This window comes from Lissotriton helveticus, chromosome 10 (assembly GCF_964261635.1).
Source record: "Lissotriton helveticus chromosome 10, aLisHel1.1, whole genome shotgun sequence".
NCBI lineage: Eukaryota > Metazoa > Chordata > Amphibia > Caudata > Salamandridae > Lissotriton > Lissotriton helveticus.
In genome coordinates this window covers 446,876,485-446,903,248 of record NC_136071.1, presented here as the reverse complement: position 1 = coordinate 446,903,248, position 26,764 = coordinate 446,876,485, and the positions used below count along the sequence as shown (strand labels likewise).

Here is a 26,764-nt window from a genome sequence, read left to right as displayed (position 1 = left end):
GGTCGTACCTGTTTGCGGTCCTAAAGACTTTCGGGCTAGGAGACATCTTTTGTAAACTGGGTGCGCTGCCTCTACCCCTCCCCGAGAGCGGCAGTGCGGGTCAACGGCTGCAAGTCGGACCACTTCCCCATCACACGTGGGACGCGACAGGGATGCCCCCTGTCGCCATTACTCTTCACGCTCTATATGGAACCTTTTGCTCAACGTATCCGAGATAACGCGGCCATTCACGGGATTCGTTTTGGCACGGAGGAACACAAGGTGAGCCTATACGCCGATGACGTGATCCTCTCGCTTACCAACCCCCACACCTCTTTGCGGCACCTGTCGCACGAAATGCGTGACTTTGGAGCAGTTGCTGGCTTTAAGGTTAACTTCCTCAAGTCCCAGGTTCTTAACGTCTCGGTCCCAGCCGCGGACGTGCACGACCTTCAGAGGGACTTTGATTTCCAATGGGTCCATACAGACATCCCATACCTAGGAATCCGTTTAGCTCCCACGATAGCGCAGACTGTCTCCCTCAATTACAGGTTCCTGATTGAGCAAACAACCAAGTCGCTCTCGGAATGGTCCCGGTTGCAACTTGCTTGGTTTGGCCGACTGGCAGCGGTGAAAATGACGGTCCTTCCGCGCATTCTCTACCTCTTTCAAATGTTGCCGTTAAGTCCTCCGCCGGGCACTCTGAAGTAATTGCAGGGGCTGCTCACTAAGTTTCTATGGAACCACAAGCGTCCGCGACTTGCGTTCTCCTAGATCCCGACCCCGCGGGCCGGGGGTGGTTTGGGCTTCCCCTCCATTGTGGCATACTATCAGGCGACATGCCTGCGCTTTATCCTTGAGTGGAATAGACCGCTCTCCAGCAAACACTGGCTATTCCTCGACCAGGCGGTTGCAGGCTGCAATATTTGGAGGGAACTGTGGCTCCCGCGTAAACATAGAGCGTGGGGCTTGTACTCGTCGCCGGTTACTTCCCCGACGATGAACGCTTGGAACCAATTGGCGCGACGACGAGGCTGGACCACTTTTCCGTCGCCCATGGCGCCCATTGTGGACAACCCGGATTTCTTCCCGGGTTGCGCGTCGCCAGTATTCCAACGCTGGAGGGAACAGGGCTGCAAGAGGGTGGGACATCTCTTTGACCTAAATGGTCTGATCTCGTTCTCCTCATTGCGTCGGGAGCACTTTGCCCTTCCGGAGTCTGACGCCTTCCCCTACTCGCAGGTGGCGCACTGGGTTACGCGACCTTCTAATGTGGCTGATATGTCCCGACCCATGACAGCGCAGGAGCGTTGGGTAAACTGTAAAAAGGACGATCGCAAACTCATTTCGGAACTCTATGCGCTGATTGTCGCGCGGCCTAAGGCGCCGCGCACGAAAGCGCAGGTGAGATGGGAGACGGAGTTGGGTCGCCCGCTGTCTAGTAAGGAGTGGGAAAAGGTGTTTTATCGCGCACACCACACTGCAGCCAATGTCGCAGGGGCCGAGTCAGCCTACAAAATAGGGTCCTACTGGTACCATACCCCGACGAGGATTCACGCATGGGATCCTCAGTGCTCAGGTCTTTGGTGGCGTGGCTGTGGGGCACCGGGCACCTTGACGCATCTGCTCTGTTACTGCCCGAAACTAGAGCGGTATTGGAAAGCAGTCCTGGACGACGTAGACGAGGCCTTTCATGTCACGTTCCCTAGGGCCCCAGAACACGTGTTGCTAGGTCTACCACACTCCAAAGCGTTCCCCTTGCGCTCCCTGCGGGGTAGGCAGATAGCGCTTAGTTTGCTAGTGGTGCGCCTGGTTATACTTGCGCGGTGGCGATCTCCTGCTTCCCCTGACCCGAGAGATTGGATTCGACGGCTATGGCATTTGCTGGGCATGGAGAGACTGTCGCTTTGTGTGGATGGCAGGGGTGAGGAATATGCGGAGCTGTGGGAACCATTCATACACTTGCTCTCTCGCGATTTGCGCGAGGTAACATGCCCCAAGTATTTGCAAATTTTACAACTCATTCCTCTGGTTCCACAAAGTGCAGGCACCTAGGGAGGTGTGGTCTGCTGGGTGCTGGACGCAGGGAGGGAGTTCGCGTTCACGGAGGCGTCGGTAGGGCTGATGCGGAGGCGGGAGGGGGGAGGGGCAGGGGTGGGGTCGGGTGGGGCTATGTTTCTGTTTCACTGTTTGGTTCCTTTCTATAAATTGCAGTACTATTGATACTCCAAGCTGTTCCTCTTGGCTTTTCATATGTCCTCGCCGGGTCGCCCCCAGGGGTGTAGGCCCTAAGGCTGTGTATAAATATTGCTGGACTGTGCTCTGCCGGCCGATGGATGTAGGCAGCCAAGCTGTGTTATGTGATAATATGCTGCTCAATAAAAATGATTGATTCTAAAGAAGAAGAGCGACTCCACCGCCTATACCCAAAAAGAGCGTTGTCTTTCTGTGTTGACCGCGCAAAAGAGTTCCGGGTGGACGACCAACTCTTAATGGGGTACGTTGGAATGATAAAAGTTTGTGCAGTGCACAAGCGAACCATCTCCTGGTGGGTCGTCCTCTGCATCAAAATTGGCTATACTCTGACCAAGAAGCAGTCTCCTGAAGGCTTACGGGCTCATTCCACCAGAGTACGTCTGCTACCACTGCTTTGCAACGTGGTGTACAAGTCGTGGACATCCGCCAGGCAGCAACGTGGGCATCCCTGCACATGTTCACCGGACATTACTGCCTGGATACTCAAGTCTGCGGGGGCTGCCATTTTGGCCGCTTAGTCTTTTATGATTTCCTAGTCTAAAATTGTCCACAGTCCCTCCTCCGGGGATGGCATTACTTGGGTATCTATTCACAGGTAAAGAATCTGCGTCTAGATGTCTCTATCAGATGGACAAGTTACTTACCTTCGGTAACTCCTTATGTAGTAGAAACTTGATCTAGCCGCAGATTCCTTACCGACCCACCCATCCTCTCCACGCAGCGGACAAGTTTCTGAGGTCTTAAAAACACACCAATGTCCGTTCTCTTCATGGCTCCGCGCTTCTGGCGTGGAAAGTTGTGCAAAGTAACTGATGCCAGCACGCCGAGCTGGTGCCTATATAGGTGATTCAGATGTCACTTCTAGTGCGGATGACGCTGACAGGTCACGCGGAGCCAACCGACAGCACCTACTGGCGCGCAGAGGTATTGCTCGAAGAAAAATCTTCAGAATCCAGTCTCACGCCTGGGAAATTCAAAGGTAAGGAATCTGCAGCTAGATCACGCCCTACCAGATAAGGGGTTACCGAAGGTAAGTAACTTATCCTTTGAGCAATGAACTATCAACTGCCTCACTGCAATTCTTGGATTGATTTACCGAATGCCACTGAAACTGAGAGCTTTTTGATCTCATTTTCCCCTGTACCCTAAGCCTTCATGCTCACATTTCATTCCTCCTGGGTGTTATTTGCCCTGCACTTGTAGTCAAAACCCTGGAGGTATACTTTTGAAGCAGCGTGTTTCTATACTTTCTTATCACTTCAGCCGCCAATGTTTCCACCTCTGTAAAGTCTACTAAATCACATTCTATACAGCACAAAGCTCTCACCGCCACCTTTCCCCCAAAGAAGCTGTGCAGCTACAACAGCCTCGTACTGTGTCCCTTTTTAAAAGTTCTTATTTGCCTTAGGCAAATTCCTGAAAGTTTCCACTCAGACACCATATAGCCGTTAAAATCCAGACTGGTTGGCTTTTGCCATGCAACACAAATATTAAAAAAAAAAATGTAATTCATTTTTATGCAAGAAAACATTTGCAAACATTGTTACAGGGATAGCATAAGTTGAGTCAATTGCAGATTATACATCGGTATTTGTTTGTTTAGCTAACCCCACGTGACATTATTTGGCAATGTTGGAGCATGCATGCCGGCCCGACAGGGCTATATTGGTTGAGACCCGCTGGGACCAGTTCAATTTAATTGTCCTGGTGGTATGACCCGGGGGGGTGGGGGGGGACCAGAGTGTGAGTCGCCGGCCTAGCATTCTCATGGCGGCTCGTAAGAGTGTAGGTAAGTGTCAAGAGACTTCCACATCCCTCTGGAAGCCGGTTTCTGGGGTGAGTTCTGTAGTGCAATATTGTCCGCTCCTCTAAGATGCGTGATCCAGTTGAACCAGCCCTTGTAAGTTGTCTTTCTTGTGCCTTTCCAGTCGGTGAGGACCAACTTCACTGCTGCTGTCAGTAACAAGTCTAGTAGGACCTTGTCGTGATCCTTTCTCAATTCCGTGCTCATAAATGCTGTGGTGAGGGTGCAAAATTCTTTTGTTAGCGTACATTCAAACAACCCATTTATGAAACCAAATATTTTTTCCCAGAATGCTTTGATTGTTGGGCATTGGAAGATAAGATGTGCTAGGTCCCCCTTTCCCTTTGTTACAGTTCCAGCATAATGCGTTCTCCCTAAGGCCTAAGGAGAACAAGCATGCAGGGTTCCAGAAAGGTTTGTGAAGTATCCAAAATTTTGTTTGTGCTAGCACCGGGGAGATCTTAGTGTGTGAGGTTGAGGCCCATAGTGCGGCCCATTCTTGTTTGTTAAGTGAAGTATTCGTTTGTTTCTCCCAGTATTCAGCTGTCTTGTCATTGAGTTTAGATGTTTTGGGGCGGAGGAGTTTGTAGAGCTGCGAGACTTGGTGCCCTAATTTATTAATGTTTGACACATACCGGAAGATTGAAGGTTGTGGGGCAGATAGCTTAGTTTTAGACAGGGCTGTTCTGATTTTAGCACCCCTAATCTTCACTCAGTTTCTCCTTATACTTCTATACTTTTAACTGCCCCTTTCCTTTGCCTTCAGATGCGTCTTTCATTTTCCAACTGACCTGTGCTCCCTAGCAATACTGCTCATTTTCCCTGCTTACCACACCGTACTATTGCGCACACAACATCAAAGGACCTCTGATTGCTACTCATGTTCAAAACCTCCTTACAAACATACTTATATCTGTTGAAATACATAGTCAGACTAGCAGTCAAACTAGTGATTTTGGGCATGAGACCACAACTAATTAATCTGTATTTGCATTATGTTTGCTGGCCTACCTCACTTTAGGTTTACAAAGCCATCTCTGTTGTTTATGATATATATAATATATATATATATATATGTATGTATAACACAAGTGACAGTAGCAGCTGTGTAGGTATGGCTAGGTCGGAGTTTACACTGAAAACACATATTTTGTTTTTTTAATAACTTTGGTGCCATTTGATGAATCTGTACAAAATTTCAGTGATAATGTTCACCCACGTTGGATTTGTCGCAGTAGGTTTTGTTTAGAATCGTTGAGTGGGGCTGGAAAAGGTGTAATAAAAGTGAGAGTTCCTTCTTTTATGCCCTTAGAAATCTTTGTTGCCCGATATGAAAAACAGCTGAACAGAATTACATCAAACTTGGCATAAAAGCAGAACTTCATCAAAGTGCCTTTTCTTGGCTTGGTTTAAAGTTGCAATTAATTTATGTTTAACTTTTCTTATAATACCTAGGAATTAGGAGGGTATGGCCCCAATACAACCATACAAGCAGTAACTACAGTAACTAGTACAAAAATGTAATACTTTTGACCTCACTTATTTATACTAATAAGTAATTACATCTGAAAGTACAAAATTATTAACAATACTTACTCAAGTCAATAAGTAATACTGCGTTCATAGTTTTTATTTATGTATTTTACAGTGTTAAGGGCATTGTGATATTTGATTTCATCTGTAAGATTATTTACATCTGTAATTCCATTTGTCACATTAAGGGTGAAGTCATGATCCCTGCATATGGTGTGCGAGTTATGGTCTGTTGTACGAGGTGGAATGTGGGTCTTATCATAATTTGCGAATTTAAAAGGTTCACCCACCCCTGACATGAATATGTATATGTATTCCCTTGAAGCACTGTTCAAGTGAGACTTAAGTTCCAATACAAAAACCTAAAAACAACTTAAAGTCCCTGTTTATGGTAACCAGCAGACTTCTCTCCCATGCTATGTTCAACTTTTCAAGAAGACTCCACTGAAGCATTGCAAAAGATTATCATTCATTCATAAAAACTATATTTCGGCAAACAATTGCCCTAAAAGCATCATGTTAAAACATATCTTACAATACATTCAGAAGACACAGAGTGACTGAATAAAAAAAAACCTTTGGTTACAGTGCTAATCTAAAAAATCAATTTACTAAGGCTAAGAAGAGGAGCTAAGTGAGGGCCAGCCACATCCCCTTATACGTCACAATGAGGCAGTAGTATAAAGTTACATCGGCCTACCATAATCCCTTTACTTCTGCAGGCCTTTGAGAAAGGTCTTGCAAGTACACCACATGTTAAAAAGAAAACTAGATATTGAGTAGACAATAGGAATTTGCATATTTGATTTCAAAATCCTATAAGCTTCACTGCAGCGTCTGGTCCCCAAGTTTCTACATAGCTGTGTTAGCCAGTACCTTCTGGCCTTTGCGTAACCTCTACAGACAAATAGTACTTGTATTTCGGTTTCTTCAGTGAAATTGCAGGCCGGGCATTTCCTGGTTGAGGACCCCTCCCAGTTTTTCATGAAGGCACGCAGCGGTAAGACTCCGTGCCTAAACTGACTAAATAGTTTTTTTGCGAGCAGGGGCTGGATATCGTCCAACGCCTGTTCAAAGGTATAAGAATTTTGTATAGTTAAAATTGCCTCTGTACGACTGCCAGAGGCAGTTCTGTGACCAAGCTTGTTGTGCTTATGCTCTCTGAAGCTCACTATAAGGTTTGTTCTTCCTGTCGTTTGGGACGTGAGTTCTGCATTAATCCAAAGACCACCCCTTCCCAGTCCCTCACAGATATTCTTGATATTTGACAGCCAAGGTATCTTCCCAGAGCCTCACATACCCATAACTTCGGTTAGTTCTTCTCTATATGCTGTTAGCTCAGGGGTACTCCAGAGGCGGCGCCAATAGAGGATAGGCCTGAGGGCCACCTCATCCGCCAAGGGCCTAACCCCTAGGTCCATGCGAAGTGGTACTAGGGGGGTGCTAATTGGGAGGGCTAGAAGCTGTCTTATGAAGGAGTTTTCTACTCTGGTGAGTGGGGGCATTGGCATGTGTCCCCAAAGTTCTGCTCCATAGAGGGCAGCAGGTCTTGCCTGTGACTTATACATTTCTAATGGTGGACTAAGGAGTTTTTTAATGCAAGTCCTGTAAAATTTGAGGATACCCCCGTTTTTTGGGTAAGTTTTAGCCCCGCTTTGTTGATTTGGGCTCCTCAATCCATTTGCTCTGTCAACGTCAGCCCCAAATAATCAAATATTTTTACTCTTTCTAGAGGTCTGGAACCTAGGCAAGGATTTGGGCGAGTGGTTTTACCTACATTAAAGGCCATGTACTTTGTTTTTTGTAGGTTTATTTCCAGGCCCGATGTTTGCAGAAGGCGCTAAAGTTGTCCAAGGTACTCTGTATTCCCATTGGGGATTTTGAGAGAAGAAGCGTGTCATCTGCAAACATCAGGGCCGGGATCCTACGCTTAGCCAATCTAGGGGCGTCAATGTTCTTTCCTTGTGTCAAAAAGTCTATGAGCCCATAAATGTATAGAGAAAAAAAGTTTATCAATAATTGGAAATCATCAGCTTTCCCTGCAGACTCTGCCTCTTCACAAAGGCTCAGCCCCACTGGATGGAGTCAGAGAAAAGATTGTTAATCTTTTGCTTCAATTGGCCTTTGTCACTCTGCAAATCATATACATTCTGGTTAAGCCCCTTGTGAAAAGCCCAATCTGGATCCCTCTAAACATTCCAGTTAGATACCCGTTAATCTTTTCCATGCTGTTGCAAAATTCTGAGGAACTCATGTCGCTATACAAATCTGTTATCGCTTGGGAAGTTATTAGATTCTTAATGATGCTCAGACAGTATTCTGTCCTAATCGAATTACTGAATTTACTATGATCGCCATCACTGACGATCTCAATATAGTTGTGGATTCAGACAGTGTCAGTGACCTCATTATGCTCAAGGTGTCATTGGCAGGCTCCTTTGGTGTTTGCAATTCTCGGGCATGCCAGTTGTGCGCTTGAATGTTTGTCTTCCTTTTAACCGTATAGAACACCTCTACCATTATTAACTCTGAAGTCTCATAGTGATTGACTTTGTTTTCCTAGCTATTTAATCTTACACCACATTTGCATCTAATTAGGAGCATGCAGTTTTAATTCAATTCATCTGCAATCTCGACTGTAAATCTTCCAAGTCGAATGTCACAATGAAATGTCTTCTCAGAGTCCAGTATAGGATGGGAAAAATTAGTTAACAATGAATCTAGATAAAGCAAAAATTCTGGTTACTGGTGGTAGTTCTATTCATTGGTCCTCCCACATCTAGCCTTTAGTCCTTGGCTCCTTCACTCCCCCTACCAACACTGTAGAAAGGTAGGGAGTCAAAGTGGGCTCCAATTTGGGGAGAGGATTTGGCCACACGGCTAGGGCGCTCGACCTTGGACCTGGGGAACTGGGGTCGAGTCTCGGTAATGAGGCTAAACATTCTGTGATTCTGGGAAAATCACTTAATCTCCCTGTGTCTAACAAAAATGAATGTGTGTCCTCATGTAACGTAACTGGTGCTATGTAAAGCGCTCTGATACCCGATTCGGATTCGGGTCAAGTTCGCGCTATATAAAACTCAGCAAAAAAAAAAAATGGATGCTGTTTTCTCCCCTTGTTTCTTCTATATATGCACATTTGGACCCCTTTTCTTACTACTGAAGGGAGAAAAACTGCTACCTCATCACTGGTTGACTCATGCCTAGACTACTGTAATACCTTACATGATGACATGAAAAACATTTAACATGCTGACTCCAACTGATACAAAATGGAGTGGCTAGGCTAGCCACTCTTTTTTCATGTTTTGTCAACCTAAGCCTTTACTGGTACATCCGTGGTGGCTCTATGTCAAGTTTAGAATAGAACTTAGATTACTATGAAATGTACATAAATGTCTTTATGTTGCAGCAGCATCTTTCCTACTTCAAGATTTCCATATATGTGGCTATTAGTTCTCTATGGTATTCCCGCCTCCACCTTCTTAAAGTTCCTAGTTTATTTAAGCTTCTTTTGGGGATGTTCTGTCTCTATCTAGCCCCTCAGCTGTGGAATGGTCTACCATTGGAACTCAAAACGATGTTGGCCCACTTCGACTTCAGGAAAAACTTAAAACCTTCCTATTTTTCAATTAAACTGCTCTGTGGCTGTTCCTAACTCCAAAAAACCTTTGAATGTAAGGGAACTGTATAAAACTCATCAACATCATAAGCAGCAGAAACCTTAACTTACACCGGTCCATTCACAGCTCATGACCTTGCACATGGCATTACTGATGACGTCTACAACTACATGATTGATGACCTCACTAACTATACCAATAACTGTGCATGAACAAGAATAATGTGGAGTTTGCCACTATACTGACGTAACGCATAAAACGCTCATTGGCACTCCTAGAGGAGGTGCCGACCCGCTTTATTGGTATTATCCACAACGTATAGTTTCTGACCGTGCACAGCATATATTGAATGCACCAACTACAGTGTGACCATAACCAACTGTGTATAGCCGAGGCCCTGCAAGGTAGGGGTTGAGCTCTTACTCTGGCCTTTGGCCCAGCCTTTACACCCAGCAAATGCCATTACCTACAGCTTTCAGTGGTGTACCGGAGCAGTTAGAGGCAAATCCTGGCCTTCATCCATGCCCCATCCCCTACCCCTCATCCATTATGTTTAAGGCCATGCAGACTTAATTCTTCTCCTTTACATTTAGAATAATAGACAAGTCCACTCTTCTACAACAAAATAATTCATTATTTCTGATAGAGACTTCTAGCTGCCGATTGCTCACCTTTTGAATATTTCCCAGGTGTTAGAGTGGATCCAAAAACTTTACAGCAGTACGTCTGTGCACCGTAAGGTGGTGCTTGCGGCTCCGCACTGATACTGTTCTACTCTGGAAATGATGGTCGAGGCCTATATATATATGTGCCACTTCTTCACACTGACATCAGTTCCTTTCTTTTTGGGTCTCCAGATTTGGATCTGGAACTTCCTTTTGTCTCTCTCTAACACACCTCATCTTGATTTTCCCAAATTCTAATACAGTGTGCCAAGGATTTCACCCCCTAAAATGATGGGTTTCAACCCGTGTAGGGACTGTCACAAATAGAAACAGAATCTATGATTTGTTTTCAACACATGTGCCCGGGTGGTCTGGGGTCCAGCCACAAGTCCAAGGCCTGCGGAGGCTGCGAGTCGATGAATCCGAAAGCCATCAGGGAATTTGAGGTAAAACTTTGTTTCCAGACATAAAAAAACCTAAGTGACGAGACCGCCCCAAGTCCCGTTCCACGTTGAAGGTTCGCTCCCAGTCCTGCTCCTGCTCCCGGAGTTGACAGAGCTGCTCCAGAGGCCGGTATCCATGATGATCCAAGTCTTCTAGTAAGCTCAAGAAACACAAGAAGTTGAAGCGGAGTTTTGCTCGTTTCACGCGACTGACACTCCCCTGAGCAAGCGCATGTGTGGTGTCAACAGTCTCGATCACACTCTCTCAAGGTAGCCTACTTCATAGCAGATGCTGCAGCTGGTTCCGGCACAACCCGAATTTCCGAATCCTTCAGCCACACTGCGTCAGCTCGAAGAGCTCCACACAGCTATTCTCCAGCTCTAGGTTCATTTCCGGCTCCCTCTGGGGTGTCTTCAGACCCCCAGGAGCCGAGAGGCTTTCTGTTGGGAATACCACCGTCAGGTTCTTCTTTGGCTCCAGCTACGCCCCCTCTGAGCCCCTCTTGTCTCAGTCTCCTGTTCCAATGCTGCTTTCGGTGGCCAAAACCACACCGGGCCTGGGTACGTCAATGCTGATACTGCCAGTGGAGGTGGTCCCGATTGTCCACTCCAACGCCGACTCTACACTAGTCTGACTTAGACCAACGCTGCGCCCCACTCCAACTGATGTGCCTATTCCTACCTTAGACTTACCACAAGGCAAGAAACATTCTTTGTAGTGCTTTTTTGGCACAGATTCTGATAACTATTGTGACCCAGGTGATGGGTTCGCTCAGCTCTGTCCTGGTATAAGGACTTATAAGAGGCCATTGAGCTAAACCCCTCCTCAGAGACCGCTCTTTTCTCTCATTTTGGGCTAGCCATGGATGAATAGGCATCCTACTCCATGGTCATGCGCAACAAGTCCTTGCTCTCCTTCTCCCTGTATGAATTCTATCCTGAGAACTGGCTTCAGGCTATTTCATTTGTGAAGGATCCTAACAGTAGTCGTACTAAATTTCAAAGCAGGGGATTTTTCAAAAAAGTTAGACTGAAGACCACGCTAGATCTTGAAAAGATCTGGAGTAATATGAGGAGGTCTCTGAAATTCCACCTTTTCATTGCTTCACACTGGTGCTAGATAATCTGGACCTACCTGACTGCTTCGCCTCTCACTACTTTGGCGCTTGGGAAAACTCTGGAATTAAGCGGTGGGTGATTGGATTGATGAGTTTGAGGTTAAAACATTCTCAGATTTACAGTCAGAATTCTCCATACACTATGGTGATTTATTAAAGTATTTACAGATCTGGACATTGATTAGGGACAATAATGTATGAACTCCACTGGCCCAGCCTGATAGTACAAGACTAATTTTTGGTAAACATTTGTACAGTATCTCTGAAAAATATAGTTGTCTTATTCAGTCTCTTTGTAATGATTTGGGAAAATGGGCTGATAAATCGACTCATAGCCTAGGCGAGGAGGTTACGGAGCACGAACTCACTAGCATTCTAGGGCGATTCTGCAAAGCTATTACTCCTAGACTGAGCGGCCAGATCTATTACACATTATTCAATTTCATATCAGCCCCTCCAAACTGAGCAAATGTTCCAATAGATCACAAAATTTCCCACGTTGCTCAGCCGGTGCTACCAATAATTTCCACATGTTCGTTACTTGTGCCAAACTTGCATCATTCTGATCCTCAGTCCAGCGGCAAACATTTCTCGAGGGATAAATACTCCGAAAATGATGCTGTTGGGCACAGGTACTACTGGCTGGGTCTTTTATGGCCTTTTTCTTGCTAGGCTAAATATTGCAAGGAATTGGAAATCAGCTTTTCCATCAAAATATGTGGAGCTGTGGAAAGAAGTAATGGAAGCGTATGAATTAGAACACCAGATAGCGAAGTATAGAGGATCTATGGTGAAATACTATTGTATTTGGGGGAATTTGAGAGATTAGTTATCATTAGACTAGAGATTGCTGTCTACTCTGCTTATGCTGATGGTTTGTGGTGTAGTAATTTACTTGAATACACCTGCTCAATTTAATACTCAAGTTTTTAGCTATGATATTTTTAAGATCAATTTGTGACATGCTGTAATTTTTCTGTTTGTACTCAATAAAAAATAACAAAATAAAAAAAAGGGGAAAGGCGAAAAAAATAACCAACTCCCAACCCTGGAGGTAAAAGATAATGTTCTTACAGAGGGCCTGCAGCTGGGCAAAACTTAATATGAGCCCCTCCTGCCCTTCAGCGAGCCTCTGACAGACCCCTTAATGGGAACTTGGGCAAGCCCAACTCTGGCCTGCCAGTTATTAGACAAATTGCCAGGGGGTCACTTTCTTGCTCCAGGGGACACGGCTTTCTTGTTCCAGTACCCTTCTCCTGAAAGTCTTTTGGTGCAGGCTTCCACCAACCATTCCAATCTGGAACACTTTTCCTATAACTCCCCTGATAGGGAATTGAATCGAGTGGTAAGTGCCTCTTGTCATCCACTAGTTTGGCCCTGTGTTTTGTTAATGGTTCTGTTAGTTGGGCCATTATAGTGACACCCTTTGGGATTCACAATCAACGTGCCATAGTCACACCTGATTCCGTCTCAGTTGCTCCCCTTCATCTGACCCATTCTGTTTTTTTTGATCAGCCCTCTTTATTTAAATCACCAGTTGTGATGCGATTATTATAAAGGGCTGCTACACTTTTCCCCACTCCTTCTTTTGTCATGCCCCAATGGGACCGTAATGCGAACACCTGACTTATCTTATGGGCACTCCATTTGAGATGCTCGCAGTTATTCCCTATGGCATCTTACTCTTGAGATCATATTTCTCATTGCCATCACTCTGGAAAGGCATGTAGGTGAGCTTCAGTTTTTGTGTCAGTCCACCAGAATGCTCTTTCTGGAAGACACTCTAGCTGCAGATTCCTCCCTGATCCTGCCATCCCTCCCCTTTCTGTGGTTGAACTCTATCCATTAAGAAGATCCCAAGTCTAGAAATCTACACACTTTCTACAGAATTGTTTTTGGAGCTCTGTGTCTGGTGGCGTGGCCAGTCTCTAATGCAACTGAGGTCAGCACGTGGGAGTGGCGCCTATATAGGCCCCACACTTCATTTCCGGAGCAGCATGGCCACCTTCCAGCGTACAGAGGTACTGGTAAAAAGGTTCCAGAACCAGCCTGAGGCTTGGGAAATAGTCAAAAGGCAAGGAATCCACTGCTAGATAGAGTTTCTACCAGAAAGAGCGTTACCGAAGGTAAGTAACTTGTTTATTTGCTATACACCTGCTGATGAAAAAGGCACACATACCCACTATGTGCTACATGAGCATACTAATTTGTGATCAGGAACATCACTGGTTCTTGGTAAATAAACTCTACATATAACCTCTACATGGTATCACAGAGAATCAAGTCACAAGCATTTTATCAACAGCAGACACTTTAAGTGAGTGTACTTAATTTTATTTATATATATATATATATATATATATATATATATATATATATATATATATATAGATATAGAGAGAGAATATATTTGCAGACTGTAATATGCTGTTTATTGCTATTGTTTAGTGTCAGGATGACCTTGGCTCACAAGAGGAAAAGCCTTAAGTGGGTCATGATGCCCCTCTGCTCCTTCGATAATGGTAATAAATAGTGTATTCTACTCTAAAATAGTAAAACAAATCTTGAAGTGTCTACTGTTGGTTGAAAATATTGACTTTGGCACACCACAAAGGAGCTAGTGCATTTTGTGACATGATTCAACTGTAGAGCAGATGCCTACCTCTTGCCAGGTTGCAAGAGTCAGGACAGATATATAGTCTATTGTTAGTATTGATGCACCTTCTCTTCTAATAAAAGCCAATCTGAAACAACCCACAGGTCTACTTTGGTTGTTCTATATGCTCTAAATACATAATAATGATGAACGCAGTTCGACTTGGTGAGAAAGTTTGTGCCAGCTGATACAGATTCTGAGGTGTTAAACAAAATAGTGCCTTGTCATATTGAGTGCATGTATGGCGTAAATGTGCACCCTATCTACATTATCACCACCACATCCATACATTACGACACCATTGTTTGCAGGAACTGATTTTTTCACTTAAACATGATTGGTCTTCAGCTGTCGAAAAATAATACCTAGTATGAGGCGAATGAACAGGAAGAGAACCGGAAGCGATTGAGCTCCCCAAGGAGTGCGTTCTAACTTACTTCACTCATAGGGTTCTATTAATTGTTTTGTTTTGGTGATGCCTGAATTAGTAGGATTTAAGCGTATCCAGTCCTGCAAGATCTGCACTTGTTTTGTTGTTAATGGAAGACCCCCCTAGAATTTGCAAGTCAGGTGATCAGATAGAGAATTCTAACTGCAGATTCCTTACATTATAAAATTCCCCAAGCGTCAGACTGGATCCGGAAATTTTTGGTGAGCAGTACCCCTGTGCGAGTAGGTGGCGTGTTCAGTTCCACGTGGCGGCAACAGAACCGGGAGTGATGTGCACGGTGTCTATATAGGTGCGACCCCAGGGCGCTGACATCAGTTCTTTTCTTTTTGCACCAGGCAGTGCAGATCAGTCAAAGGGCTAACCCAGTCACTTTTTACTCACCTTTTTTTGACCTTGTGTTGAAGATTTTTTGAGACTTTGTCATTTGGTGTGAAGGATGTCCACCAGAAAGACAGGTTTTGCAGCGTGAATCCTTTTCTGGATTCACATGCTGTGCATCATTCTGCCATCTAGTGGTTGAATCCGGAATTGTCTTTGTTTTTTTCTTTCTTTTCTTGTTTTTGTCGCTGTCCAGGTACGTCCCCTGTGTGATGTCAGACGATATCCTGGAGGTCGACGTGCGCGGTGGCCATCTTCGGATTCTTTTTTGCGCCGTTGGGTCTGGAAGCAAGACGGGAAGCGCCGAAGAAAATTTAGAATTTTCCTCAAAAACTTGAAAAAAGAAGATTAACGAAGAAAATCATCGATCATCGACGTCAACGAAGAAATATCAGCGATCATCAACGTCGTGAGTAAGGCAGAACCAGAGGACCCCTCCGGTCCATAAATGGCGAGGCAGGGGCCATGGAGAATACCACCTTCAAGTTCTACCGCAAGTGCCTCCACAAGTACGCTCAACGCGACCCACACAACGTCTGCAACCTCTGCCTGCCCGAAGACCACAAGGACAAAGACTGTGAGGCCGGCGCAGCGTTCCTGCCGGAAACGCTAAGGACATGCCGAAGTCAAAGACAAACCTACTACGCCACAATGTCGCAGACAATGAAGAAAACCTCGCTGAGACCTGGGTTTCTCGAGCGACAAGGAGGAACATGGAGCACCAGCGGAGTTGACGTACGAGGGATCGGACGTCGAGGTCCTAGAGGGGGACTGAAAAAATCCACGCCGAGAAAAAGGCTAAGGATCTGAAAAAGATGACAGAGAAGGTAAGACACCATAAAGATCTGTTGGAACCAATGGGCCACCAACATAAGGCGCACAAGGCAGCCCCGACGCCTAGCAAAAAGGCGATCGAAGGTCAGCCGCGATTGAAAGAACCCCACGGAACCCAACCGAAGGTTACCAAGGAGGGAAAATTGATGAAGACGCAGAAACAATGGGTCGACACCGAACCCACTAAAAAGGGCACACCACCGCCGAAGACGGACGTCGGGAAGAAACAAAAATCTCCTGCCTCCCACGCCGAGAGGGCCCTTTGTCAAAAGAAAAAGGAAAAGACTCGAGGAGGAAATGGCAACTCTCCTACAGAGCAAAGGTGCACTCAGGGCTAAAGCGCTTCAAGGCAGCAGGGCTACGTCCAGATCCTTGGGACTTTCCATGGCTCCTTGCCAACCTCAGTCCACCTACTTCCCCTTTTATGGGCACGGAAGGGGCTTTCAACTGCGTGTCTACACTCCTAAGCACCATGGCTAGCAAGCTTCGCAATAGTTTAGTAGCCGAAAACGTGGTTTCAACAGACCACGTGGGACAGATTTCCAGAAGTCTGGCCAGTCCCCCCTTCCCTCCGGTAGCCGCAGGCTTAGAAACCCTCGAGGTTGCCCTCCGACCATAATGGCCATCTAGTGGGGGGCGATATACTCCATCACCTGAACCACTGGAGGTCAATAACAAGCTGACAGAGGACAACCTTTCTTTGCTCTGTTAGGAAGTGTTAGCTCTCTTGGCCAAGAGAGATATAGAGAGGTGCCAGCATCAGAAGTAGGGCGTTGTTGCTATTCTTTAATTCTTTAAAGAGTGGAGAGCCTCGGTTAGATCAAGTCGCTTCTGCTGAGAACGCAAAATGTCTGCAGTTTTGCATACTGGAGATTCCAAGATTGCTCTCGCTCTGAGACTCTTTTCAGCTTGAGTGGAGCTCCGGCCTCCTGTATGCCTCTCCGTCAATGCCACTCCTGCCCAGAGTTCTCAAGAAGTTCAGGAACTACCAGGCCGAAGTCATACCTGTGGCTCCAGATTGGACACGGAGAGTTTGGTGTCTAGAATTGTTGAGCTTGAGCACTGTGATCAGGCTTCCTCTTCATGAGTTGTCACAGCAGCAGGGCAAGATTCTGCACCCTAACCTGCAAACGCTTTGCCTTCATGCGTGAAAAATGAGCGGTATCAGTGGACAGCTTTTGACCTTTCGCCCAAAGTCTGCAATGTTAAACTGGCAACCAGACATCCCACAGTCAAAACAGATACGTATGCCATTGCAGTTTGTGTCATGGTATACAGACATCCCGTTGACCCTCTAGCTGGACCCCTTTCCCGGGTTCTTTTGTTAATTCTTACCATGGCCTAGAAGGTCTCTGCTTTGGGCTCGTTAGAAGGCTGTATTTCTGCTGTTGTCAGGTCAGTCATCCCTTTTCAAATCCCCTATTGTACATAGGTTCCTGAAAGGTTTCCAGCGTATGTTCCCACCAACACCTTTCATTATGCAACAGTGGGACCTCAAGTAAGTGCTCACATTCTTGATGTGTCCCTCCTTCTAGCCTCTACACAACTGTCTACTCCGGCTTCTTACCATCAAAAATGCCTTTGCACTGGCGATAACATCTGCCGGGAGAGTCTGTGTGCTAAAGGCACTGTTGGCACATCCTCCGTACCGTAACATCTTCCCAGACAGACTGATTCTTTGGACTAGAGCATCATTTTTACAGAGGGTGGTAACTCCCTTTCACGTAGGCCAAACCACCACTCTGCCTAACTTTTACGCCCTGCCTCACCCCTCTAAAGAGGAGGATTAACTCCATCGGCTGGAACCAAATAGAACATTATTGTTCTACATTGAATGCACAAAAGAGTGCCAGTTGGACGATCAACTCTTCGTGGGGTATTTCAGAGTAAAGAAAGGGAAGGTGGTGCAGAAATGAATCATCTTACGATGGATAGTGCAATGCATCAAGATCTGCTACGTGTTGACCAAAAATCAACATCCTGAAGGCGTGCATGCTCATTCTACCAGAGCCTAGGCTCCGACCACTGCATTTGCCTGCGCAGATCCTGTCCTGTATATCTGTCGGGCAGCAATGTGGGCTTCCGTGCACATGTTTATGAAGTACTACTGCCTGGACATTCCGGCCCAGTGTGATGGTAATTTTGACCATTCAGTGCTACAGGATTACTTAGTTTAACCCTTATCACAGCCCCCACCTCCCAGGAGTTATTGCTTGGGAATCTATTCTAAGGTAAGGACTCTGCAGCTAGAAGTCTCTATTAGATTAACAAGTTACGTACCTTTATTAACACCTTATCTGCTAGAGACTCTAATTAGCTGCAGGTTCCTTACAGACTATCTAGGCACCGCGCATGTCATTTCCAGCATGGACGAAGCCACGTGGAGTTGAACGATGCAGCCTGCCGGCCCAGTGGACTACTACTCACTAAAAGATTCCGGATGCAGTCAGACATTTGCTGAATATTCTAAAGTAAGAAATCTGCGGCTAGATAGTCTCTCCCAGACAAGGCATTCCAGAAGGTAAGTAACTTGTTACTTATTTCCCTAAATGGACTTTGTTTATGTCAAATGTGTCATGGCTCATCCAGGTGTGGGACAAACTAGACTTTGTGCCTACAGATCACTCCTTCCTAACAGATGTACCTTGCTTTCTTGTCTTTTGCATTTGGCAATCATAATCTTGTGCCCCTCACCTATCTACCCATTTTTTTCTTTCTTCTGAACCACACAGGTGGGAAGGATTGCTCCATTGCTTTCGTGGCACAGGTGCTGGGAAAAACCTGCATTCAAGGGCATCGAGGTGAGAAGTGAAATTTGCTGTGATCCACATTATGAGGGTGCCTGAGATTCAGGAGTGCTTCCACTCTAAAAATAAAAAATAAACAATTTTTGAGCTTAGAGGTATGACGATTAACACATGAGGTAGTATTAAGGAAGTGCTCCAAGAGGCTTTGGTGGTACAGAAGGGGCCGCAGGCGCTTGTACATCACCTTCTGCAATACTGATAGCGCTGGTGCACTTAAACCTGCGGTGCTATCTTCAGAGGGTGTTCCCTCTTTTGCACAGGGGTGTGGCCCCATGCAAATGAGGGAATCCCTTTGCCTCTACGCCGGCCCCACATTATAGGCATGGATGCGGAGGCAAAGAAAATGGTTTGCACTGTCAGTCTGCCCCCTGATTGCAGCCCTCTGGAGGGGTGAGAGGGGGTCCGGTGGACCCTCAGACATCCCTTTTCAGGGGAGTGCAGTCAAACACTGCACCCGCCTGCAAGGGGATCTCTAATCTCCTTCAAAAGTGCAGGGAGTAACATTGGAGCTCTGTTTGGAACATAGAATTGTAATAAAATAAAGTGGTCAGCTCGTAGAAAAGGAAAAGACCGGATTATCGAGGGAATGGGCCTAATCAGAAAGTAAAGACAAGAGGGGAGCCTAGAAATCAACCTGTCATGGCTGAGTAAGGTGTTATCTGAAAAACCATTGTTATTGTCATCCTGAACTTCTGCATTCAACACTTCCACCACGCATGGCTCTAGCAATGCTGCTCTACCTGCTGCTTGAACGTGGCAGCCCTGTTCAATGCTGCTCATGTGAGACAGATCAGTGTGTTAGGCACTTACTGCTAACATCAGCCTGCAACCTGCATGTCAGTGTTTTGAATGTTAATGGATTGGACTCAATCTTTCACCCAATCAATGTTAATACAATGAGTACCAATAAAATGCATATTATAAATTGTAACCCACAGCATAATAAAATGAGGAAAATTGCCTAAAACCCTCATTATTTAAAATGTACTGTTTCTGGGAAAATAGCTTGGGCTGGGGGAAATCATGCAATTTTTTCTCATGCACTTTTTTGGAGTTCCATGAACATTTTTTAAATCATTTGTAACAAAATATGCTTTGCCGATATAGAACATAATTTTTTACTCAAATGTGCTTCTTGTGTTAGAATGATGGGTGGGCAAAGGGCGTCCATCTGGAGGCTTAGCAATCTGGGTGGCAGCCCACTTGGGCTGCAAAGTTACATCTCAACCCACTGAATCCGAGGACGTCCAATGCGTCCTGTTGGACTGGCCTAACTCGACCAAATTGGCAGTGGTAAATGTATACTCTAGGCCAGTGAATATAACCAGGGAATCGAACACCATCGACAAACTCTCCTCCTTCCTCGATGCTATCGATAAACGTATACCCTGTGTGGTCGGGGGTGACTTGAACTGCCACTTTGAGCCACTAACAGGACTGCTAGATGAAATAACAACTGATGAGGACGTGAGGTGGTCGGTACCTCCCACTGTGGTTCCTCCCCCTAGAGCCTAGACACCGTTGGCAGTGCAGATCACAGCATTAACTCTCAATCATGCCATTAGGGCATGCAATGGCTGCTGGAATTCTGATATCCCACCCAAGTGCAGATTCAACACTCAGGGGAGGGAGTCGAGACTAGACTATATATTAGTCCAAATGTCATCTTGGTCCAACATCAAGGACTTTAGGGTGATAGATAGGGTTGATAGCGACCACAATGTGCTGGAACTGGAATGTCTGCTGCCGGCTCCGGTTAACAAAAATGGGGCTGGCACGGAGGTTCCCGGATCAGGGCTGACTCTAGCCAACAACAGACGTAGAGTGAGGTGGGAGAAACTAGTTACTAAGCCGGATTTGGTTTCTAAGTTATATTACTCTGTTATCCCCACACTGGAAAAAGTTAGCGCATTAGTGGAGCATCCCCAGGCACCAGACATGTATACTAACCTCGGGTCCATTCATGAGGACCTTATTAAGACTGCGGCTGAAGTCCTATTTACACCAGGGAAAGTCAAGGCTACCCCGAGACATAGTCCGTCATGGTATAATGCAGCCTGTCGAAAGGCTAAAGCAGACTTGTTCACATCTATAAAGCAAGGCGATGGGAAAGCCATCATTCAGGCAAGGAGAAGGGATTACAAGCAGCTGAGAACCCATGCGAAGAGGGAATGGGAACAAGACAAATGGGAAAGACTTGGCACCGCACTGGCAGCCAGGGACCCCCGAAAATTCTGGAAAATTGTAAACACGGGCTCCGAAGAGCCGCTACCGGCTATTGAATCAAATATCTCTGCCGAGGTCTGGGAAGAACACTTTCAGGCTCTATACTCCGGAGTTACTCCGGATAAGGCTGGGGGACCAATTGACTCATTCTCAGAAATATCCACACAGATAGAAGGGGACCCTTTTACTGAGGAAGAGGTGCGGGTAGCTATATCTGGGCTGGCATCGGGCAAGGCCCCGGGATTGGATGGCCTCCCGGGCGATCTTTATAAGCAAGAGCCAGATGTGTGGGCCCCGTATCTCTTGACGATCTTCAATGCCGTCTTGAGGGGCATGGAGGTTCCCGGTACTTGGCTGGGCGCAGAGATTGTCCCGATATTCAAGAAGGGTTCACCTCTGCTCCCAGCCAACTACTGGCCAATCAGCCTCATCGATGTGGCGCAAAAGCTATTCGGGAGGCTGGTTCTAGACCGCCTCCAGGACTGGATTGAGGAGTTCTCCATTCTGAGCCCCTACCAGGCAGGTTTCAGAAGGAAGACCTCCACAATGGACCAGATTCTCCGTTTTAATCTACTCTTCTGGAAAACCGTAACAATCGAGGGTGGCAGTCTATACACGGTTTTCGTAGATTTGCGTGCCGCCTTCGATTTGGTACCCCAGGACAAGTTATGGACTGTGTTAGGTGAGCTGGGCATTCCATCTGACCTTCTAAACATACTGATGAGACTTCACCAGGACAATTTTGCACGCGTCAGATGCGGAAAGAATGGGCTTCTTACGGTGAGATTCCCCGTTGCCAGAGGGGTAAGACAGGGCTGTGTGCTCGCACCAACACTGTTTTGCCTCTTTGTCAACGGGGTAATGGATCACCTGACTAAAATCAAGGATATAGATGCCCCAAAGCTTAACGGCAGCAGGGTGCCAGCAATTATGTTTGCAGATGACACCCTGCTGCTGTCTAAATCCCCCATGGGGATACAACGTGTGCTGGATGGCTTTGTGGCGTTCTGTGGGATAAGGGGGCTGGAGATCAATGCCCTTAAGACCAAATTCATGATATTCAGCCCCCCACCCACGACGCGCCCGAACCCAACAATAGGTCCATTGACCCTCGAGAGGGTTCTCACATTCGAGTATTTGGGGGTGACATTTAACCAGAAAATGACCTGGGATACACACCAGACGAAGGCCAATCTCAAACTGGTTCAGTTAACGGGTGGTATCTCCAGGGTAATAAAGAGGTCAACTTTTAAACCCCTAGCGCCCCTGCTCGAAATTTATAAAATGCAAGCGAGGGGGGCAGTTACATATGGTGGGGAACTGTGGGGACACACAGCTGCCCATAACCTAGTAATTACAGTAAATAGGTTCATCAGACAAATGGTAGCTCTGCCTCCAAGTACCCCGCTTTTTCCCCTCAGACTCGACCTGGGCCTCAGATCGATTGGCGAAGAAGTGGGATTAAAACCATTAACATTCTGGCGCCGACTCTGGACCACCCCAGAGCTTAGGAGTTATAGGTTGGAACTGTCAGAGATTTTAAGCCTACCAAATTCCGGGTAAATCCCCTGGTTAAACTATATAAAAAAATCATTTGCAAGTTTGGGAAAACCCGAATTATGGTCAGACCCAGAAAATGCTTGTAGCAAGATCTCACGTAAAGACTTAACAAAGGATTATTACACCTATAAACTAAACATATTGTTAGGGAACGAACGTATGGGGTCCCTAACTAACTCCTTTACCCAATTTAAAGACGCTTACCATCTGGAAGAGGTCCTTGACGGAATTTGCCCTACCCTGACCAGGAAGTTGTTCTTGCAGTGGAGATATGGCACCCTCCTTCTAAGAGCACTCACAAGTGCCTGGTTGCAGTCCCCCTGTAACAAGCAATGCCCTGCATGCTCTTACCAACTGGAAAATGATATACATGTCCTGTTTTTTTGCAATGCGTACCATAAATCCAGAAAGTATTGGCTTGTTCCCCTTTTAAATAATCTAGGCTGTAGGCGTTGTTGCTCAGCCTTCAGATTACTCAAGACGGACTTATCTCCTCAGATTGTATTTGCGGTAGCCAAATTCCTGACTGCGATATGGCATAACCGCACCCGCTACATCGCGAACTCTGAAAATGAGTTGGCACAGGCACTTTAAAAATCTACTGCATTATCAATCAGATATTTGAATGGTCTGCAACTAATAACATTAACTACGCGAACTGTGTCTTTTCCGTTCTCTAACTGTCTAAATTGCACTTTGCACCAGCACTTTTAGCACAATATCATTTGGAAATGTTTTTAAGATCTTGTATTTTAATTATGTAGTACTGTGATGTTTTAAATATTTTGATGTACATCTTTAAGGGTCCAAGTGACCGAAAAAAGATTGAAAAATGTTTAAAAAAAAAATGGTTAGAATGTTTTACGAGGTACTGGCTGTAGACTCGATGGAGTAAAAAATGTCTCCTGGCAAGAGATTGTTTACTCAGACCACTCTCCCCTGGTATCTCGGCATCAGACTTTTTAAATCTTGATAAAATCTTGAATAACAAAATGGTGTAAAATTGCATAACGCAAAATCTTGAGAAATGTCACTAATTGCCCAAGCCTTATTAAAAGTTTCACCCAGGCCTAAAAAACCCTTTCTACTTTAAGCGTTAAATGACACAAAAAGATTGTGTCTTCCACTTCGATATTTTGATTTTGAAAATCCATAAAATTAATTTGTTTAGAGGCTTTGTTGTTGCATCGTATTTTCCCTTCCATAACCAGTGTTATTACCCATCTGAAGGCTATGCAATAAGAATAAACTGCATTGGCTTGGTATTCAAACCTATTACTTGTAAGGCGCACATACATTTTAGTAGGAATAACTAAACTCTCTGACCTACCTGGAAGGTACTTGTCTAAATTAATGTTTGTTATTTCCGACATTTTAATATGCAACTCAAAGAAAATATACATGCTAAAAAAAATTTGAGCACGATCAAAAATTTGCTTGAAAGAAATATGTTTTTTAAGGGGGTAAGATTTTGCTGTACATTCATTATATTTTAACCTCCAGTATCATCAATTCATATCAAAGCCAAACACAAAAAAAACTACATTTCTGAGGGTGGAGGACAGACGAGGCAGGATCAGTCCAGATATCCAATTGTTGCATAGCTATCTGTTTAACAGCCTGTGTTACTTCTTGTACTTTCAGTCATTATACTTTTATTCGACACATGTATCATAAAAAGTACAAACATATAATACACACATAAATATAGAACCATTTCATCATTTACAGGAATACATTTAAAAGTCATGTGGAAATGTTGACTGAAGAGACATTTTTCAACAGTTTTGACCTAATAATCCAGGCACATGATAAAAACTTTGCAACCCCACAAATAGTAACCATGGAAGAGGTGTCGGAGATGAGGATACGCAAAGCTGATTTGTAATCCCTAACTCCAAGGTTCTTTAATACAGGTTTTAACCATTTGTTCCTAGGTAGGATATATGCTTTACAGGCAAAAAAGAAGTGGCCTAATGATTCTTCAGGATTTGTACAACCTGGACACTTTATATCCTCATCCCTCCTTCTGTTCCATCTGGACGTGAAAGTTTTAAGGGGCAATGTTCCATATCTAAATTTCAGATAAAGTGTCCTGTCTCGAGGAATCTGAATAAAATCCAAAAACAATTCTAGCTTTATATTGCACTTATGGGTCAAAAAGATCTCAGTTAAATGTCCCCAATTTGGGTTCTGTAAAGCCTTGGCCTCAATCCAGTCCCAGTATAGTTTTTTCACCAGTTGTTTTGGTGGAGGAGATTTGGAGGCCCATGCGTCACTTAAACCCACACTGGCTACAAGTTGTTTTAAGACAATTAGCCACTTGATTTTACCTGAAGTGTTTAGTTTTAACATTTCATCTAAGACTAAAGCATAATTAGCTAATTGGGGGGTCCTCCTCAAACGAACCCAATATAGGAGGGGACGAAGCTGGAGAATGTCCCGAATGGACCTCCTACCCAGATCTACAAATAAAGGTTTGAGTGGGGTAGACGTTGGAAGTGATACCAAGTCCCTCATAAACTTATTCTCAGTTAGGACATGTTCTTTCTCTTTCTTCTCAAGACATCAGATGTGGTATCATAATCACTGATCTCCTACTTGTGTGTGCTCATTCCATAGGAGAATAGAATATTATTACCTCTTGTAAAATAAATTTAGACTATAAAATATGATAACCATTGCTTTAGCAATAAATCTACTGTTCTTGGCACATGAAAGCACAGGGTTGGAACTGTTCCTTATTAAATCTGTGGATTGGACATTATTCACCTCGGCATCCTGAATAGAATTCACCCTTGCATTCATTCACAATAGTTGAATTTTTTTTATTGTATGCCAGGACCAGAGGTGAGGATTTTTCTGGTCGAAAGCTTACTTTTACCAGCACGGCCACATCATCTAGTGGTCTGATTTAAAACTGATTAGCTGTGGAATCTGATAACTAGTCTGCAGCATTCATAATGATCTCCAATCTCGCACTCAAGGTGAAAGCTTTTGATGCTTTATCCCGTCTTCCTGAATGGGCTTCAAACATTTTGATATGAATGCCTGTCTCCTGCATCATCTACCTTACCCGTCCGGTTATAGTAGGAAAAGAAACCGTAGTAAATGGTTTCTCAAGGAAATCAATAGCTGTCTCTCACCTGGAGAATGTAGCTCTCCAGTGTTACACTCAAAAGCCTTAATGTATTCAACTATGCACACATTTGTATCATCTCTGAAGGCTGCATAGGAAATTAGTCCATAATTTGAGTTAGTCCTTCTATTCGTATTGAACGTTACGCCTTATGGGGTAAAATCCGTTCTGCAATATCTGATGCTCTCACATCCGACACTCTGCATTAGACAAGGCATAACCACATTGGTAACTGACCTGATGTTTTTTTCCCGGGCAGATATCAATTTTTTGCCAGGATAGGAAAAATTCTAAATCATATTTACATTGTAGCGTCTAGAATATTAGGGCTCAGGTAGTGTGGTACAGAGAGGCAAATGCACGTTAGCAGTTTCCAAACCAAAGGATTCTTCCCCATCAGGAATACATCCTGCCAAAATTCCAGACCGAATGTATTCACTGACCTGTAAGCATGACCTACCATCTCCAGACTTGGTTAGAAATTCAGGACCTGCACCAGCTCTGACTCCAAGAGATCATCTTTTTGAAGCGGATCTATACTGCTTAAAGGTGTTCTCATCCTACAATTGTTTGATGAGCTCCTCGTCTTACAGAGATAGTCCTAGAATGTTTCGGCGTTGACTTTATCTTTTTTGTCATAAGATATAGACCTCAATATTTTACCATATGGTGTAGAGTCCTCTTTCACTCTAACAGAACATCCCGAACTGGAGAAGTCTGATTGGAAAACCCTAAGAAAGGTCCATCAGAATTGGATACCTAACTTGTGATCTCCATATCTGCATGATGATTACCATATTTGCTTGTCACCTTCTGAACTGAGCTGATACTCTTGTTATCATAGCAAGCAATGGGAATGCATTTCTGGACCTCAGATCCCAGTCCTGCAGGAAAGCATCTATTGCCTCTACTTCTGGGTTCAGTTAGCTAAAACACCTTTAGAGTTAACAATCCTGCCGAAAGGAAAACGGGTTGACCGGAAAGTGACCCCATCTGCGCATGATTGCCTTGAAGTTCTTCATATCCGACTTCAACAGGCTTGAATCCTGGAGGTGCCTGGAGTGCCAATCTGCAGCCTCTTTTGTCTTCTCAGGAAGAAACCTCCGCTGTTCCAGTCACCTGATTCTCTAGGCAAAAGTGGCAGCAGTCCTTGGTTGTCTCTGTTAATATCTTTTACTTTGTTCCTCTCCGATGATTGTCCGTCGTAAGCAACACACAACAATTTGCAATTTCTGTGGTCCAACAGTCGACTGCAAACAAACCTGCCAGGAGCTCCAGCCAGTTGATACAGA

At 45.0% G+C, this 26,764-nt stretch overlaps 1 protein-coding gene across 1 annotated transcript in view; it reads left to right on the top strand.

Moving 5' to 3' along the window:
- The window catches only part of TELO2 (telomere maintenance 2), a 659,928-nt gene that overhangs the window by 43,933 nt on the left and 589,231 nt on the right, over nucleotides 1-26,764 (top strand). The window contains exon 4 of the mRNA XM_078662940.1: nucleotides 18,473-18,541. Coding sequence (XP_078519066.1) covers nucleotides 18,473-18,541 — 69 coding nt within the window. The remainder of the gene's footprint in view (nucleotides 1-18,472; nucleotides 18,542-26,764) is intronic.